This window comes from Crinia signifera, chromosome 7 (genome assembly GCF_055691185.1).
Source record: "Crinia signifera chromosome 7, ASM5569118v1, whole genome shotgun sequence".
NCBI classification, from domain to species: Eukaryota; Metazoa; Chordata; class Amphibia; order Anura; family Myobatrachidae; genus Crinia; species Crinia signifera.
The window spans coordinates 129,242,743-129,263,351 of NC_139223.1; the positions used below are offsets into that span (position 1 = coordinate 129,242,743).

At 43.5% G+C, this 20,609-nt stretch overlaps 1 protein-coding gene across 3 annotated transcripts in view; it reads right to left on the reverse strand.

The window, feature by feature from the left end:
* Nucleotides 1-20,609, reverse strand: part of STK11IP (serine/threonine kinase 11 interacting protein) — an 87,406-nt gene that overhangs the window by 25,380 nt on the left and 41,417 nt on the right. For 2 of the 3 annotated variants that reach the window (XM_083153811.1, XM_083153809.1), the window contains 7 exons: nt 17,725-17,794; nt 16,994-17,371; nt 14,321-14,517; nt 13,995-14,105; nt 9,858-10,059; nt 6,842-7,171; nt 3,258-3,373 (listed from right to left, as the gene is read on the reverse strand). In XM_083153811.1, coding sequence (XP_083009937.1) covers nt 3,258-3,373; nt 6,842-7,171; nt 9,858-10,059; nt 13,995-14,105; nt 14,321-14,517; nt 16,994-17,371; nt 17,725-17,794 — 1,404 coding nt within the window. The remainder of the gene's footprint in view (nt 1-3,257; nt 3,374-6,841; nt 7,172-9,857; nt 10,060-13,994; nt 14,106-14,320; nt 14,518-16,993; nt 17,372-17,724; nt 17,795-20,609) is intronic. The other variant, XM_083153810.1, reaches the window with a different exon arrangement.

Consider the following 20,609-nt stretch of genomic DNA (forward strand, 5'->3'; position numbering starts at 1 on the left):
TACATGAGTGATTAATCACTCACAATACAAAAGCTTGGCATCTAGGTCAGGCATTCACAATTTGGTCCTCAAGACACACTAGTATTTTTCCACCAAAAGCCCTGGTCGGACCTCGGTTTCTGGACATCGTTCCAACCTGGGTCAGACAAAAGGTCAGACCCTGTTTACACTGCACCTTTTACAACCCCAGTTATACCCATGTCACTCACAAAACACTTGATGCGGACCTATGTATAAACAGTCAATCAGCAGCTTTAATGCATCACTTGAGTTGGATAAACCAAGCCAAGCCGTTTACATGGACTGTAACTTGGATCCAACCCTGGAAGCTACCAGGGACATATTCTCAGGTCACTCAACCTGGGTTATATCATAAGGACCTTTTTTTACACCAAGCTGTGACTTCTGTAGACCGCTTATAACCAGTGAAGGATTAGTGATATCCAGGCTTCAACACAGTACCTCAGTTATTTTGGTTTAACGATCTAATTAAGTTACCAGTGCTTAAATATGGAGATCACTAAAACCTGGACTGTTAAGTGTGGTTTATGGATTGAGTTTGGAAATTGCAGACACATTTATGGGCATAGCACAAACCTGACCCACGCCATGAGGGAGAAAATGCTCTGCTCCTGCACTTCCCTGGTAATGTATGATTGCCATCACCTGTGGGGAGCTAGGTAAAGGTGTTTCACCACAGGTGATGGCAATCATACATTACAAGGGAAGTCCAGGAACAGAGCATTTTCTCCCTCATGGAGAGGGTCAGGTAGGCAAGTATGGCATAGCATAAACAATCAATTGTATGCATTTTCCGTATCAAGTACAATTTAACAGAACTTTTTTTAGATCAATTGAGAATTTTAATATCTACCTAGCAAATCCACAAATACAAAATGTAATTATAAGAGGATAGAACGTAATTTACTGGTAAAAATAAATATTTAATTAAAATAAACATTTAATTATTTTTTCATACCTCTTCTAATACTTGATTCATTCAGTTATTTCCAGGAAAGCGAGCTCTAAGGTGGGTATTTATTCCAGGATTCAGATTGTCGGAACGTCCCGATAATCAGAATTCCGGGCCGTTTTCCCTCAGCTTGACTGAAACTCGACAGGTGGAATTCAATGTCATGGCTGTCGAGTATCGGATAGGGGGTGTGTCGGCGAAAACGGCGCAGATTGTCAAGAAACAGCCGTCAATTCAACAACACGCGATCGATTCTGACAAAACAGATCCGACTTGATTTAAAGTAATCTGCCTTCAATACTGTCAGAAACGGCAAAAAAGTCGGCCAAGATTGAATACCCCCCTAATTTGGAACAACAAGTGTTTACACCTGCCTCTATTCCAGTTATGCACGGCCCTGACAGAGTCATGCTGCAGCTAGTAAGCCAAATGGGCTACTCATCCTTGTTTGAAAAAAAATGAAATGCCAATTCATCTTCCAGGACTTTAAAGGGCCTCTAACCTCTTTATTTGCTTAACTATGCAGTGTACATGGAAATGCGTAAGCCAGGCATATAGTGTTAGGTTATCCTTCTGTGTAGTCTATTGGTGTGTACACACGTTAGATGTGCCTTAAGATCCTATCCACGATCTGATCAGATAGGATCTTAAGGCACATCCGATTTGCATCCTATCTTGACTATATAGTGCAGATCTGCACTATATAGACAAGGCAGCCAAGACTTTCTGGCTTCCGATACGTGAACGCGATCTGCATCCGATGTTGATCCGATGCCGATCCGATGTTGACTATATCGTCAACATCGGAAAGGAAATCGGACCGTGTGTACACAGCATATGAGTAAAGTCTTGTATCATGCCTGTCATCTATTTACCTTTCTTTACCATATTTTAGGACCTTTACTGGTCAGACATCATTGCTCTGGGGAGGGGGTGACCACTAATTCAAAATTAGATTTCACCTACCAAAATATTGTAGTGTCAGAACATTCTCATTCCTCAATCTCACTGACAGAAAAGCACATATAAAGGGATTATGCAGGAAGTGAAACAAAACAATGGAACTGTACTAAATGGTGAGCAATAAAATAGTAGCCAGAGTATAGATGCTAGTAATAATGCTGCTTTCAGACCGCATAACTGGCTTTGACCCTGTATTTGGAAACGTTTCCAAAAACGGGTCTGCCAGATAAAACCCCTTTCACACCGCAGCACTTAAACGGTATATTACCGTTTAAGTGCCGATTTTTTGACACTGGCAGACCCGTTTTTGGAAACTTTCCAAATACAGGGTCAAAGCCAGTGCAGCCTTCAGCCCTCCCCTCCGTGCAGCTCCCCCCCCCCCTCGCGTGTCGACCGAGAGCATGTCGACGCCCCCCCGCGCATGTCGACGCCCCCCGCGCGTGTCGACGCCCCCCCCACCCCACCCCGCGTGTCGGCGCCCCCCCCCCGTGTCGACTTACCCCGTGCCGGTACCTCCGTTGTGGACTGCAGCTCAGTATGCTCGGAAAGCACTTATGAAAAAAGTGTCTTCCAGAAAATGGCTGCCCCATAGGAAACCCTGTTTAAAAAAACTGTCTTCCGTATGGGGGGCAGCCATTTTCTGAAAGACACTTTTTACATAAGTGCTTTCCGAGCATACTGAGCTGCAGTGCCGGGAACCACAACGGAGATACCGGCACGGGGTAAGTCGACACGGGGGGGGGGGGGGGGGGGGGGGGGCGCCGACACGCGCGGGGGGGGGGGTCGACACGCGGGGGGCCGTCGACACGCGCGGGGGGGCGTCGACACGCGCGGGGGGGGCTCCAGTGCTGTGAATACTTAATGAGCGCACATTAAGTATTCACTGTGCTGAATTTAGGACCCAGCTCATTGGCTGGGACCTAAATACCGTTTCTGAGCCGATTTTTGCGCTAAAATACCGGTTCAGAAACGGGTAGGACCCTGCATTTTAACCGGTTAGAAAAAACGGCATTTTCTAACCGGTTAAGTGGGACTGGACCTTTCAGACCGCACACATTACCGTTTTAAAACGGTAAAAAAACGGCAATTTACCGTTTTAAAAGTGCGGTCTGAAAGGGGCATTACACAAGATGCAGTGCAGACTTTGTAGCGGAGTCAAAGAAATGAAGTGAGGAATATGACAGCTAGGAGTTGATTGGCTGGTGCATTATCGGCTTCCAATTTATATCCACTTTATCTATTTAGAGGCTAAATACATCTGCCCCAACGATACTGTATAAGGAAATGGCCCCTAATACCAATGCTGAGATGAGGGTCTCACCTTCATGTAACATTGGAATTCCTCCATCTCCCCTTCCAGGATCTCCATATCAAGATACAATTTGAGACGATGGTCTATCAGCCGAAAATCTAATGTCTGATTTGGACTTAAACCAGCTGAAGAAAACAAAGGAAGATAAGAACACTTTAGCAAAAATGAAGGAGGATGTCCTCTACAAAAAGCAAAATCACATAAATCAATTTCAGGGCAAAAAATAAATAAATAATAAAGCCAATAAAATGGAGCATAACACGGCTATAATACGTTGCTCTTTTGAATTTTCGATAAAGTACAGGGTCCTTGGTTATACTTCCAAAATGCTTCTTCCCAGTTTGGTATTTTACTATTTAATTCTATACATTTTCAGGATTAACGACCCCCCCCCCCCAATTCTTTCTCCAATTTTAATCCGAATCTCTTTCTTTCCTTTTTATTTCTCTCTATCCTTTTACTGTTCTTTCTCTCTCTTGCCACTCCTTCATTGGCAGGACCACTTCTTGCCACTTTACTCTACAAAAATTGGTTCACCACTAAAAAAAAAAAAAGGATAAGATCATCTATATATCTTCTAAAATATTTAATATTCCCACTATATTCTACATTAATTACGGAGTTGTTCTCCTCCCACTCATCCAGGTATAGATTTGCCAGCCATTCAATTAAAAATAGACTAAATTTTTAAATATTTTAGAAGATATATAGATGATCTTATCCTTGTGTGGCATGGTGACAGAACATCCTTTGAGACCTTTATGACCAAGCTCAATGTTAATATGCACAATTTACACTTTACCTATGTGATTAATGAAACAAAATTGGAATTTCTGGAATTGGTTTTAGATTCAAGTAATTTCTCTGTTGGAGGAAAAGTCGACACATATACCCATGTTAAAAAGACTGACAGTAATAGTTATGTACATTATGAGAGTTGCCATTATGGGAAATGGCTGAATAATATACCTTATTCGCAATTCTTAAGGATGCGCAAGAATTGCAGTACTAATGAAAAGTTTAATGAACAGTCTGATCTTTTTAGCTCTCGATTTAAAGATAAAGGCTACCCCGATGAATTAGTTGAAAAATGTAGAAAAAAAGCTGAGTTGACAGAGAGAAGTACTCTTCTTGAATATAAGGATAGAAGACAAGATAAAAATAGATTTACAGTACCCTTTGTCCCCAAGTATAATGTCAACGGTGGTAGGATTAGAAATATTGGTACTTGTGATTTATCTGGGCGCCCGATTTTCTTCATTGCACCTAAAAATCGCGTCAAATCGCATCGCATACAATCAGATTGCATGCAATGCGATTTGCCGCAATTTTAATATGTGAAGGCACCCAGATGCCTGTTTCATATGTGAAATGGCCCCCCAGACCCCATTTTTAATTGTATACCCACCCTGATGGCTAAATGCCCTCCATTGTTAACGCCACCCCACTATCAACACCAACCCGAAGCGTGGCGAGCGCAGCGAGCCCGCGAGGGGCGGCAGTACGCGTCCTCCGACCTTTTCATACCCCCACTATCGACGTCAGCGTGGAGTTGATCTTACATAGTGTGGCGAGCGCAGCGAGCCCCCGAGCCCGAAGCGTGGCGAGCCCCGCGAGGGGACGCGGATACCTGTGAAGCCCGCGAGGGGACGCGTCTAGCTGTGAAGGTATCCACGTCCGCTCGCCACGCTTAGGGCTCGGTGGCTCGCCACACTATATAAAATCAACTCCACGCCGACGTGGATAGTGGGGGTATGAAAAGTTCGGAGAACGCGTACCGCCGCCCCTCGCGGGCTCGCTGCGCTTCGGGTTGGCGTTGATAGTGGGGTGGCTTTAACAATGGGGGTCATTTAGCCATCAGGGTGGGTATACAATTAAAAATGGGGTCTGGGGGGCCATTTCACATATGAAACAGGCATCTGGGTGCCTGTACATTTTAAAATCGCATCAAATCGCATCGCATGCAATACAATAGCATACAATGCAACGCGATTTTCTCTTCAAGGGAAATCGCGTCAAATCGCATGCTTAGGGTACTGGCATACAATTTCAACATCGGGCGACCAGATAAGTCACAAGTACCGAAATATTCTGGGTAAACAATGGGGGATCCTAAAATTAGACCCCTTGCTGAGAGATATTTTGCCCGATAAACCACAGGTAGTGTTCAAGAAGGCTAATGCGTTGAAGTCCATCTAGGCACCTAGCAAACTTAAGATTAGAGAGAACTCGGATTGGTTGTCCTCCATAAAAGGGTTTTTTCCCTGTAGTAAATGTAAAGTATGCAAGTATTCCAGTAAGGACCGGAATAAGATCTGTAATAATGTGAATAATAAATCATGGGATATTAAGAGTAAAATGTCTTGTTTATCAAGTTATGTGATTTATTATCTTGCATGCAGTCAATGTAAGAAAGGCTATGTGGGTAAAATGAAGCGCATCTTGAAGATTCGTATATTAGAGCATATGCGCAATATTCGCAATAATGTACCTCATCATAGTGTACCTAGACACTTCCATGACTGTTGTACTTCAAATCTTAACAACTTTAGTTTCAAAGCCATTGAGCAAGTGTCCCTTTATGAAAGGTGATTTAGACAATAAACAAAGTATTCGTAAACGTTCTGGATATATACTCTTGGAACGCTGTCACCTATGGGGATGAACGAGGGTTGTGACATTACACCCTTTTTGCATTAACTGGTGTTGAATCACTGCTGACGGACTGACAGATCCATGCTGTTGAGCGGTGCTCCATGGACCCTGTCTATAGTCGGTTAGTGGTGGTGGACACCGGTGTGCATGCGTAGTGTCGCCCCTGGAGTAACCCCTATATATACGGGGAGGTTATATGTTCTCATTGTTTTTTTATATATCAATTTTGATGTTACTAACCGTATTTATCGATCTCTTTCTTCTCCCCACTATTTTTTATATCTTTATCATTGATTATTTTTTATGACATGTGTATATTTTTTAATATATGATGTGTGATGAATTTTAGCCATATAACGTCTATATAAACAGTGTTAATAAAATGTTGTCTCATGTATTGTATGTATTTTATTATGTATCTGTGTATATTATGTAATTTTGGAATTTTTTAAATGTGGCTTTGTGGCATATAAACAGCTAGTAGCGGTACATTTATTGCCTGCATATTGAGAGTACTATCATTACGCTGGAATGAAAATAATTAACACCTGTGATGAGTTAACCTATGCGGTTATATAAGATCAGTGAGTACCGGAATGGACACACCCCCCTGACGAAGTCCATTGACGAAACGCGTTGGGCATGGCCTATGGAGAGGACAGAGTGACGTCCAACTGTGTGGGAGATCTGAGCGGCGGCTGAGTGCAGAGGACGGTGATCGGGCGCTGGACGTTTGTTTGGCCGTGTATCTGTAACATCGCAAATCTTCATGTATGTGAGCCTATACTTTCAGTAAAAAATTGTAATATGTTTTGCTCATGGTGCGCTTTTCTCATTTCTTCTGAGATATATATATATATTTTTTTTCTTTAACTGTTCAATAATATACACAAATTTCAAGTATTAATACAACCTACATACCCCATGAAATAACTTACTTGGACTGATTTGCCAACCCTCCTTGGGGAGAGGGCTATTCTGCCTCAGAGGAGGCGTTGCTGCCCTGCCTGCGAGTCCCCCACCACTGGTTTCTGGGGTAGACCTGCCATTGAGGATGCCGCCTTCCTCATCTTCTTGCAGGCCAATACAGCTGCTTCCGGTTTCAGAACTTTCTTCATCCACTTCCCCCAGATAGAAAGACTTATGTGTCTCACTTTCAGCACCAGCTAGCGGCTGCTCCACAGGAACATGGCCAATAGTATCTGTATTGTGATGTACTGGGGCGATGACCACATGCAAACTTCCACATGATGGACAGCCTGCTTTGTCTACAGTGCTCGGACAAAACAATGGAGACAGTATCTTGTAAGTTACAATAAAAGAGAGTATAAATTCCAATCTGAACAAAAGAACCTTGCATTCACCATAGTATCTAGTGAGCTATATAAGAAACTGTTAATAAATAAATACATTTTGGAGCAAAAAGTGACATCATTACTTTATAAATATTAATGATCATTTGCTGAGGTTACATCACTATATAGCAAATGTAAATGATGATTTCTCTATTGACCAAGATTCCATATAATGTATAATGTGATTCTCCTGCAGCCAAGGGGTACACAGACTGACAGTGAGTTTTTCATTGTTTTTTCAATATTTTCATGCTTCTTGTGTATTGTACTGACAAAATCAGTCAGCGACACTGGCTGTTTTGTGAACTAATTGCGTAGTATTGCTTTGTAGCAAATAGTCCACAACGGTTTACTGTCTGAGTTTCAAGTGTTTTATAGTGAGATGCTTGCAACAGTATGCAATGAAGGGTTAAAGGGCACCTATGGAAGGCAAGTCAAATGCCAAAAAAGGCCATTTGTCCATCGCATAACGCATAGAGCATGCAATGCGATTTTCACTAATGAATGTTCTTAAATTATTTATGCTACATCAATCAAATTTGTTAAGTAAATTAGTCATTAGTTAACACATGTCGTCATTACTGTGTCAGCTGTATGAATGTGCAGGTTTGAATGTGTTCGTAAAACACCAGCACTATCCACACCACCCCGAAGCATGGCGAGCACAGCAAGCCCCGCGAGGGGCGGCGGAACGCGTCCTCCGACCTTTTCATTCGCCCACTATCCACGTCGGCATGGAGTTGATTTTCAATATAGTGTGGCGAGTGCAGCGAGCCACCGAGCCCCGCGAGGGGACGAGGATTACTTTACATGTATTCCGCGTCCGCTCGCCACACTTCGGGACTATATAAAATAAACTCCACGCCGACGTGGATAGTGGGGGAAAAGGTCGGAGGACGCGTTCTGCCGCCACTCGCCATGCTTCGGGGTGCCGTGGATACAGGGGATGACGCAAAACAATGCCAGAGGTGCTAACAATTGTAAGCACCCATCACATGTAATCACATCACATGTCATAGTAAGCACCCATCACATCTCATGGCATGGGTGCTTGTACAATGAATTATCTCATCGCATTTGGTGCCATGCCATCCTATGCGATATTTCATTGTATAAGCACTCCTGTGCACTTAATATGGACATCGCATCGCACAGCACTATACACGGTACGCAATGCGATTTTCCTACGCAGAATAGCCCACTAAGCTATCTGCTTAGTGGGCGCCTTGCTAGGAAACAAGTACCAAACAAAATAACTCACCCAAATCTAATTATTTCTGCACGTTACATCTGCCCCCCTGCAGTGCATATGGTTTTGTCCATCTAAGAAGGAATTTCCCAGAAGGAGTGAACCAGAATAAACCACATGTGCAGTGTCCACCATATGTGTTGCCATCGGATGTCATCATTGGAAAGATGATGCATGCGTAGAACATAACAAATATTCTAGCACAGTGCCAGTCTTTGCCCACTCATATACCAGCAACGAGTATAGGAACAGCCCACCACAGTAATGACAATACTATGATCGACAGTAGCAAGGTTGACAAGTTTTTCAGGTTTTTTTTGATGCAGGTCCGTATGGTTCATACTTTATTATCCAAGTGTACATAGAGTTAGAATATAATAGTGTACTGTGTGCAAACACAGTGTATACGGGGACCCCAGTGACATTCAGCACCAGAAAAACATGAAAAACTCTTGTTGACCATGTTCACGTCGATCATTCACAGGTGTCGATCTCCAGTCACTATTTAATACAATGAAGTTTAGGTGTCTTACTAGACGCCTTCGACCACTAACTAATGGTGGAGCATGGTATTGTCGACCTAAAGAACATGGTCGATCCTATATCCCAGATCTGGCCACATGTGACAATTTGCCCTGGGTGTAGGAGGTATGGCATGGATCTCTCGCTTAGCTAGGGGCACTACACCCCATGTACCCATTCCCTGGTTAATCCCATAGACATGCTTGTTTCATACAAAATAAAGTCATATACTCCCTTATGAGTTTCACTGCCGTTACTAGGACTTATAACGGCCTACTGCACTAATTGTCATACTGTACATCAGATGCAAAAGAAAACTGAACCAAATCTTTGTAGAAACTTCCTGGATTGTGGTGACAAAAACATACATGCATACATACATGTATGTAACTCCTACAGATAGGTTTAACATTTTAACTTTTATCTAATTAGCTGCAATCATCCCTTTGACAAGGATTGGCTGAGCTGGACATACATTAGTAACAGGATACTACTGTAAGCTTCCCACAGAATAACCCTCAGTCATAAAACAAAGATGAATGAGGCAGAGCAGAGAAGTTTGAACCTCAATGGAAATCTCTTTTGAAAGCTATGGATAAACAAAATACACCATTTAGGATCCTAGTGTATATCAAATCTATTAACAATCCAGTAAAATTCAGTCAGCTTTCATTTGCTGTATCACCGAATGGAACAGGAAGGGTGCATTGATTTTTCCTTATAACAGGGAATAATAAAAGCAGGTCCCATGGGTTTGCAGGGGACAGCGCCCATGTATCACAGTGGAGGGACCATTGCAGAACTGAACAACATTTATGATATAATCACCTGTGTGGTTACCTGGCAGGCCGTTTGGCATCTTGTCCTCAATCTTATACTCTGTGTCTGGGTTAAGGATAACGCTGGTGTCTACTTGATGGCTGAAGGAAGTGTTACATTTCAGACACTGTAAGCTAGGAGGGCGTTGTTCACAGTCAGCGGACAGCCTCAGGTTGTCTTCCAGCACTGGACTTAGCACATTTAAAAGGGTCTAGAAGAGAAAATAATTTGGTGAAGGTGCACTGGATGTTTAAGGAGGAACAGATTAAAATTAAAGGGCCCTGTTCTGGTTCACTCTCAGAGGCAAATTCCTTCTTAAATAGACAAAACCATGTGCACTGCAGGGGGGCAGATGTAAAATGTGCAGAGAGAATTAGATTTGGGCGAGTTATTTTGTTTCTGTGCAGGGAAAATACTGACTGCTTTATTTTTGCACGGCAATATAGATCTCACTTTGAAGTACAAACCCCACCCAAATCTAACTCTCTCTGCACAAGTAACATCTACCCCACCTGCAGTGCACATGGTTTTGTCCACCTGAGAAGGAATTTGTCAGAAGGAGTGAACCAGAATAAGGCCCTTAATTCCAAGAATTAAAGAAAAAATTATCTGAACATTGGTTTCAAAAGCAACAGACTTCCTACATCAGTGCTAGTAAAACATGCTGGTCACATGATCTGCTGGAACAGGAAAAAGATGTAAATTTACGAGTAAAAGAAAGCTTTCTTATTTCTCGATGAGATCCACTAGATCTGAAGAAAAAAAACAACAACTTTCTTCCAACAACGCTTGAATGGACCCACAACCTCTGCGTGGGAATTCATATCTAATCAAGCCAGAAAGTGGCGCGCAGCAGCAAAGAGATCTGCAATGTTCTGGACTCACAAGCAACACGGGGATCCAGCACCATCAAGCACTACCAACAAAGATTCTTCCCAATCAGTGAGGAAAACCCTGGGACATCCCCAAAGCGGGCCGCCTGGCACATGCATACTCCATGCAATTAGCAGCTGCAGAGACACGCCAAATTGGCATTACTTTCCAGTAAGAAGCATTGCCTGAACCCTTTAATAGGGTAGGGGCACACGGGGCCCCAGTTTGTAAAGGCCCAATACACTGCGATGACTTCTCTCCTTGAAGAAGTCACCGGCGCTTCCCCATTGAGCCGCGTGGGACCCGACTTTTTCATGCGATCCCAGCCAAGACTCTCCGGCTGCAGAAGCAATGCAAGAGATTGCTTCTGCAGCTGGCGCATCTCACAGGCTCTGGAGCGGTGCTCACGGACCCATGCACCGCATGGGACCTGCTGTCACTCACTTGCAAGTTTATCACGCAATCACAGGAAAACAGCCCAAATTGCAAGTGAGTTGCATAGTGTATGGGGGCTCTTTAGCGAGTGTAAAAAGGGGAGAGACCATGCTGGTCAGCTTCCCCACCCTGAGGCTTGCATAGCGGAAAGCCAGCCCTGGCTCCCAACAGCCACCTTCAATTTCTGCGAGAAGTAGCAAACAGACCTAATTTAAAAGAAAAGTTACAAACAATAATAACTGAAAACATTTCCCCACTTCTATTGGCACTTGTTTGTGTGTCGGTTTCTTGGTCCCCACCCACAACACATTGTCCAGTGCCCCCCCCCCAGCCTTACTGTCAAAGGTATTCATGTATACTGATTTCTTTTTCACCCATCCACATCCTAGACTCATTGCTTGACATACGCATTCCACTGTCTATGCTGCAACTGCAGATCATTAGGTATTATTAGTAATCACTACATTATATAAATAAGCAGCCGCCAGCATAATAGATCAGTCACCAGTAGAAGATCATATTGTCACCACTTTACCTCAAGCCTATGTCCTATCTACATGCAACAGAGTATGATCTAAAGAATTGGTCACACACACATTGCCTTGCTTTCTCTAGGAGGTGTGTGTTTGTGTGACGCTGCATAATATGAAGGCGATCTGTAAGCTGTTAACAGTGAATAATTGTAAAATGTCAAATATGCTTTTAGCCTGAGGAAAACACACTTACAAAGTGTTCTAGATAAAGCAGACGTAAAAGGCAGCAGTTGAACATATTCATTTGGTCTGGGGGCATCATACTACATTTCAAGACTGCACGTGTGAAGAATTCATCTCTGTATATGTAAAGTGTACAACTATGAACTTAAGTTCAGCTTTATATGTATTCTGCTCCCTGTTCGAGCATCCGACATGTAGCTGCTTGTAGTCACATAGCCGAATGCCTTCACTCAAGGGTAACTAGGTAACAAACATAGGCTTTGTTCATACATAAAAAAAAGAAAGAAAATGACTGACTGACATATTTCCTATCAAGTTTAAACACGACGAGCTGAATTATCTTGAGATCTTCATTCACCAGTCTATATACTTAACATATGCTTAAGATTATATAAGTTCTAAATAAATAAATAAATAAATGACAGCTCTAGAAAAGAAGAGAGACTCTGCCTTCCATGGTTAAGTAGTTCATTTAGTAGTTTGTCTCCTTAATTCATACAAGTCTCTTCTTATTCCTTAGATTAAGATAATGGTCAAACAGCTGCAGATCTTTTAAAAAAAAAAAATGAAAAAATTCAAATCTAATGCTCTTGTCCAATCCAACTTTCGTCTGACCAATTCCCCCGAATCTGGACACTTGGTTGCCAACAAAAGGCTACTGAGGCCAATCTCCACTCCCGGCAGCTCTGCACACCAACAGAATTGTAACAGTACGGGATCCGGAGTGATTTCAGCCCTGTTTTGAATTCAAGATACCAGTGGTGAGCCATTTGCCGCTTGCCATGTCATCGACCCAACTCTTTGTACCAGCTTATATTAGCAAGTATAAAATAGCAGGAGTCATTCGAAAAGCAGAGGCGGTTCGGGGAAGAGCTCCAGAAGATAGAAGTCTTCTTTGAGGTAGTCCTGGATGCGGGGCAGTCATGCAAAAGAGCTAAGAGGTCGCTGCCCTCCAGGTGAACATCACAAATGACAATTTCACTGCAAGCCCAGGGGGAGGTAGCCATGCAAAAGAGCTTACAGGCCACAGCACCACAAGTTAAAATGGAAAAGGTTCCCGCCATCTCCAAAAACCTTGTGAATTCAGTTACCCCCCCCCATATGAAGATCAAAGAAGATGCTGCAAGTCCTGGGGAGACTTTCTTTTAATATTTTCTTTCCTGGCAGACTACAGGTACCAGCCAGCCCATTATGTCTGGGCATGCTGGCACTTGTGGTTCTCCAAGTACCCCATCCACTTTCCGAAGAATTCCAGCCCTGGGCTGACAAGTTTTAATGTGATGACATGGGGTCCCCACACCGAGTGTCTCACTGGTACAGTCACTGGTGCTGGTTTTTGGAAAGTAGGAGGAAACCCATGCCACTGTAACACAAAGAACCATTGTATAGTGTTTCTTGTGTGAATTCACACTACAATGTAGGAACTAGAACCAAGCGAATAAAAAATTAGTGAGGGTATAAAGGTGCTCCCTGAAAGAGTAACCTGGAATCCACACAGAACACATGTTCGGTTGTGGGATATGTAGAAGTCTCATACGGCTACACAAATAAGGGGGACTATCTGAGAGAATAGACCTGATACACAGGTATTAAAAGCAGATCCTAGTGTGCAACCTCTGAGCGCAGAATTAAAGCTGTGTACATATGGTGCAATATATTGTCCAGTGTCCTGTTTTCATCAGCGATCAGAGATGGTCCCTGATGAAAAGGAGACTCTGCAAAGAAAGCGCAGAGGGAAATATCTGGTCACAGTAGCATTGACCATTAGGGGCTGAAACGGGAGCGCGCACCCGGCTTATCGCCCACAGCACATACTAATCACTGGCAATATGGTCGTGTGTGTACACAGCTTTACAGTTACTTTATTCCTCCATTCAGCAAGGCCTGGTTCATGGAAAGGTGGCTGATGCAGACCAATAATTAAGCATATGTATCTGTCTGTTAGATGGACGATATTTTGCACCTGATTATACCAAAGTAGGCACACATTTCTTTTTCAATTCAGATAAGCACAAATAAGCACATCTAAAACGTAGTTATTAATATAACCACACTACATACTGTTGTTTGTTTTTTAGGTTTTGTATGGTTATACCTTTAAGCCATGAACATCTAATCTCACCATTATAGAGATGTCTTGTGTATTGTCTAGGACCACGTAGCTCACACTCTGCTTGTCCTCACACACAGTATGAAAGTTTAGTGTCAAGACTGGCAGCTCCTGTTCCTCCCCCTATAAAAAAAAAAGAACATGCAAAAAAAAAAAAAATTACCCTGTTGAAGCAGCAGGTGCATTACTTTAAACAGCATTCTACACCACACACTAGCCACTAGGGACTACTAGTGGTATGGGAAATATTTATAGAAAATAAAGTTAATACTGTATATCTAATGTACATATCATATCTAAAATACTTCTACAGCACCCTATACAGGTACGGCTCTCACATTCCAGGTCCACTGGGTGGCAGAAGTCTCGATGTCCCGCAGGCTTCCCAGCTCTCTCTTGACTAGAACCCGTCCACGTTCTAGATCAATCTCCAACAGAAACTGGCGAGTAACACGCAAAAAGACCCACGGCCAATCTGGATTACGTGGATGGCCATCCAGGACAGGACACACTGTTACAGGGGAGCACAGGGCATCTGTGTTGTAAAAATATTTAAGAATAAGCATGGCACATTAAAGAAATGACATCATTTATTAACAGTTATTTGTGTGATACTTGTCAATTCATAACAGTCCCTGCCCCAGTGGAGCTTACAATCTATATTCCCTAAACATGTGTACACACGTGCAATATGGTCGCTGAGCAATTTTGGCTTAATATCTCTCAGCAATATATTGCTCAGTGTATCGTTTTCATCAGCGACCAGCGATTTTGGCTGAAAATTGCAAGCTATTCTGTCTCTATCTCATTTTGAATAGAAATCGATGGTGCACCGTGCATTGTGCACCAGCGAACAACAAATTGTAGCCATAATCGGAGGAGCAAGCTCCTGCGACCATTAAGGGCTGGCTGTGGGAGCGCGCTCCTAGAGATTTATCTCCCACAACACATAAAAAACACTGGCAATATTGTTGCTCAGCAGTAATCTTACGCAGTGCGCCTAAAATGGCTGCCTCACATGGTAACTTGTAAGGGTGGAGTACACAGCCCATGGAAGTTATCCAAATCTAATGACCAATCCTGCCTAATGCTTACTGTGTGCTCAAGGTTTTCTTTTGTCAGTGACTTGTCCGTTACTGTAATACCTACATCCTCTGTATTATGTGCATTGTTGTTTTTAATGTCTGTAAAATGCCTTGGGTCCTGTTGGAGAAAATGCGCTATAGAAATAAAACTGGTACTTGTTTCCTAGCACGGCCACATATCTTATGGATCGTGTACCTTTAGTTAAGGTACACGATCCATAAGATGGACCCGATTTCCTTTGAAATCAGGTCCATTTGGCCGGCTAGGACAAAATATCGGGGGCATCGCGTCGGTCGGGACCGTTAACAATGGTCCCGACGCGACCGACGCGATGCCCGCGATTTCCCCATAGGCTTCAATGTTAAAAAATATTTTAACATTGAAATCGTGTCGGGAAAGGTAAAATATCGGGGGCATCACGTCGGTCGGGACCATTAACATAGGTCCCGACGCGATGCCCCCGATTTTTACATAGGCTTCAATGTTAAAAGATTTTTTAACATTGAAATCCCGAAAAAATTTGAAAAATGTGAAATGGGCCAATATGACCCATTTCACATTTTAGATGTCCCCGTCGTCACCCCACGATAGACGCCAACCCGAAGCGTGGCGAGCGCAGCGAGCCCGCGAGGGGCGGCGGTGCGCGTCCTCCGACCTTTTCATTCCCCTACTATCCACGTCGGCGTGGAGTTGAGAATAGAATAGTGTGGCGAGCGCAGCGAGCCACCGAGCCCGAAGCGTGGCGAGCGCAGCGAGCCCCGCGAGGGGACGCGGATACCTTCACAGTTATACGCGTCCCCTCGCGGGCTTCACAGGTGTCCGTGGCGACGCGGACACCTGTGAAGTCCGCGAAGGGACGCGTTTACCTGTGAAGGTATCCGCGTCCCCTCGCGGGGCTCGCTGCGCTCGCCACACTATTCTATTCTCAACTCCACGCCGACGTGGATAGTAGGGGAATGAAAAGGTCGGAGGACGCGCACCGCCGCCCCTCGCGGGCTCGCTGCGCTCGCCACGCTTCGGGTTGGCATCTATCGTGGGGTGGGGTGTACGCCGTGACATTTGGGGGGGGGGTTGGGAATATTTTACATTGAATCCAATGTAAAATCGGGTCCCAGGGACCCGATTTACATTTAATTCCAAAAAAAAAATCGGGTCCAAAATCGGTCGGTCGCGACGATCGCATCGCATGCGACCAAAGCGCATGCGATGCGATCGACCCGATTTTTCCGTCACGACCACCCTGATGTAAATCGGTGTGGCCGTGCTAGGAAACAAGTACCATAAAACTTACTTAATCCTCCATGATTTAAAAATGTACAGGAAAGTAAAGTTTATACCACAATCTTTCCTTGATGTTTAATTCATGTAATAAGAAGATATTCGGCAACAATAGAGACCGTCTGAAATCAGGCTTCACCTCTTTATCATTTGTTCCTTCAAATGCTACCTAATGTGCGGCTGAACTGCTCACAGATCTGGATAATGTGGCAATTAGGCTGAATGACTGAATTAAATAGTATCTGGGCACTGTACAAAAATCTGAGAAACAGACTATCTTTGACAATACTTTTCTATACATATTCATTTTATGTTTTTTTAGTCTATAACAAAACAACATCACCACCTTCAGTAAAGATCTTTAATTTCATACCCCTTTCAGACTGCACTCGCAACCCGGGTCGCTACGTCACCAACCCGGGTCCCATTCACAGTATGAAGCGCTGTAAGCTCCATGAGAGCCGTAGTGCACCTTGCTCTTATCTTGGCATTAAAAGGGGACATCCAGCAAACGACCCCTATATTTGCTACAAATTTGAAATATGAAATTATCTTCTAAAAAAACGGAAAGAAATTAGGAACCCGCTCAATCCGACAGACACACAACTGCAAAATACAAAATGTAATTTCTTGTAAGCACATCTCACCTTCTACAACCTCCTCCTCTTCCTCTTTCACATCCTCCTTCTGTGTCTGCCATAGTCCATCCTGCAGAACATCCTCAATCCTTTCTATTAGCAGATCTGCAGCTGCAGTGGTGCTGACCACTGGGCTGGGAGCAGGACTCAAGCTCTGAGAGACAGGAGAATGTCCATCTCTTATGGAGGCTGTCTGCAGAATTGTGGGAGAGGACCCGCATTTGATTATGGGAGGAGAATATCTGTCAGGGTCAGGACTGCTCTTGGTGGGGCCATCTTTATTGAGTTCATTCTCCAGGTGAGGTCGATACTGCAGCCAGTCAACGCCAAACTGGTCCCGAAAGCTGTCAGTGCGATCAATGTCCCTCTGGTGCTGCAGAACTGGTGCTGTAGGTGGCAAGACAAAATATGTGTTGGTTGTTCTGAACTGTAAAAATGATGTGCACTAATTACAATAGGCACAACAACAGATGGCAATAACAATGTTAATAATACAAGTCTTCAGAAAGCAAGATAGAAATGCAGCAAAACAAGGGTTTGGGAATAGCTTAATAATTCACCCAAAAATGTAACACGAATTTTGAAGGACAGTACAAAAAGGTTTTGTCAATAATGGCATCAGCTTGGTATAGTCAGGAAAAGTGCTGTGCATTAAATTTTGTAACGATCACTACCCAAAGTAACCACAAGAGGGAGCAGTAATGCACACAAAGAAAAAGATATATGTAAAATGTACTGACCAGCTGGCTGACCTCGCTGCTCACACTCGCTGTCACTGCGCTCAGAGATACTTGCCTTGCGGACTTTTACCTAATGGCAGGGATAATGAGAAAACAATTAAAATATTTACTTTTCATTCCCCTTTAAACAAATATTAAACATTGGATATATCTAGTATTTGAATAACCTAATTTATTGCATTAAAGAGTTATGCTAGATACACACTAGAACGATCCTGATCATCTGCATATAATCTGCTAACAATCTGCATCCGATCCGATCCCAATCCAATCTGGATTTGGATCCAGTTGAATGGATCTTTTATGTACCAAAACGATTTGGCCTCAAAACACCCAATTTAGATACAATCTCGACCGATGTATATATGTAAATTGGGCATGTTTTGGCCCATTTCAGATCAGATTCCGATCCACTGCCCTGCGGGTCGTTTCACAGATCCTACCTGCAGAAGGTAGTATCTGGGTACAGGTCATGATCGGATTGGATTCAGATGGTGCGCAGGTCCTGAGCAGATCAAATGCTCCAACAGATTGTGAGCCGATCATACAATTGTCTTACAATCTGCATCATTCTGGTGTTTACCAGGCATTACAGATCCTACCTACCTATCTGTAAAACGACCAGCAGGGACGCGCATAGGATGGGAATCAGATCTAAACATGCCAAAACATGCCCAATTTACCTACAATCAATATACAGTTGGTCGGAATTGGATTGAAATTATTGGAATTGAGGCCAAATCATTCTGGGGTGTATCATGTATAAAAGGTGTGTTCACACAGTGCGATTTTGCTTGCAATTTGATCCCGATTCAATAGGGATTGAATCGAAAGGCAAGCAAAATGTTTTAGATTTGACTATTATCGTACAGATCTGTATTATATAGTCTGGCATGCATAGTCTATTTTACTGTTTGATTTACACTAAACGAGAGCGCGCATCGGGATCAGATCAGTATCGAATGAGGCTGAAAATTGTTCGATGTCCATTAGATTTCCATTAGATTGCAAAATCAAACACAAAAATCAAACACGTTGCAGACCCCACGTTGGCTTGGAGGCGCTAGGTAAGTTTTGGCGCCACGGGGTCTGCGGAAGATATTGCTAATGGCGCCACCTCCTCCGAATCAGCAGACAGTTATCAAGTATGCTAGAGGAGCGGGCAAACAAATTTTAGTGGCGGGGGCGCCCGAATTCTAGTTACGCCGCTGAGCATTACACCAACACTGTCTTGCTGTTTTCAGTCACACTGAATGAATGCAGTAGTTCTTTGGATCACTGCCAGAAATAAATATACATCTTATTCTCCTTAATTGCGTTACACTTCTGTACTTCCATCAGTCACCCCCTCTTATGGAAAGGCTTAGAATTTATGAAAAAAAGACAATACAGGTTGAGTATCCCTTATCCAAAATGCTCGGGACCAGGAGAATTTTGGATAACGGATTATTCCGTATTTCGGAATATTTTAATATTTCAATGATGTATTTTGAAGTATCTTGCATTTATGCTGTATAAACACATAATATACACACAAATATATTTTATTACCACATAAAATACACACAAATATATTTTAATTGTTCAAAAAACAAGGTTTCAAAACGTGAAACAAAATGTGTGTACTATCTCAGCACTGAATTTGAATGCCAAGCAATCATTGTCTTGCACATATATAGTGCCAGTTACATATTATGTCCCCAGTGATGCTGTTACAAATGTCCCCAGTGAGTTTTTAGCAAAAAAAAATTTTTTTTTCACTTTCTGGAATGTCCGTATTTCGGAATAATTCGGATAACGGATATTCGGATACGGGATACTCGACCTGTAATCATATAAAAAGTTATTTTCTTGCCATCACTGCTGTTTCTATAAATCTGCCATACCACTGGTGCAATAAAATTGCCCAAATAGGACAGTTTAACAACATTAGCTTAAGCTAGGGATTTCTGGATGATAAATCGACAATTTATTGGTACACAGTCAATAGGGTAAAACCATATCATCAAAGTTACAGAGGATCGACATGTACAATAGGTCCACACATTGGGCGGTATTCAATGTGAATACCTGCGAGGTGCAGCGAATCCTTTTTCGGATTCGCTGCACATTCGCCACGTTCCGGAGCCACGCCGGCTCCGGTATTCAACGAGTCAGGGGCTCGCTGCCCCTGACCGGCGAATATGAGCTCCTGCGGCGAACGCTGCAGGGAGCCTAAGGACAGTGGCAGGCAGAGAGATGGAAGTCTCTCTGCCTGCCCCAGAACATTTGTGGGGGGGAGGTGGGCTCCCCGGGTGCCAGGCAGCACAGGCTGCCCCCCGGGGGTGCCAGCAGGGGACCGCAGATATTCACTACACCCGATCGTAACGATCGGGTGCAGTGAATATATGAATATCTAATGAGCGGCTCGGCTCCGGCGCCCCCTGCTGGCTGCTGTGTAAAAAAAAAAAATATATATATATATATTTTTTTTTTAATTAAATATATATTCATGTGCTTACAGCACATGAATAAAAATAGCATGCCCCTCCTCAGAATAAAATTCCTGATTTTTTGGGGGCGTGGCCTGGACGTCTATGGAGTAGGCAGCAGACCTCCTTAGCTCCCTCCATAAATCCTTGAAAAAATCCTGCTCTGCCGACACAGAAGACCCTGACCCCTGCTAAAGCTGTGGGATATCCCACTTACCACTCTGTAGCATCGCTGCCGGATCTCCGTGACTGATTGTCCGCTGGACTGGAAGTGGAGGAGACCGCGGCCTGCAAGCACAGTGAGCGCCGGGTGCCGCTGTCAATCTCCTGCGTCCCTGAGGTATCGTGTGCCGCTTCCGCTGCCCCTCCGGGTGTTGTAGCGGGCGGGAGTGTCGGGAGCCGGCCTCTCGCTGT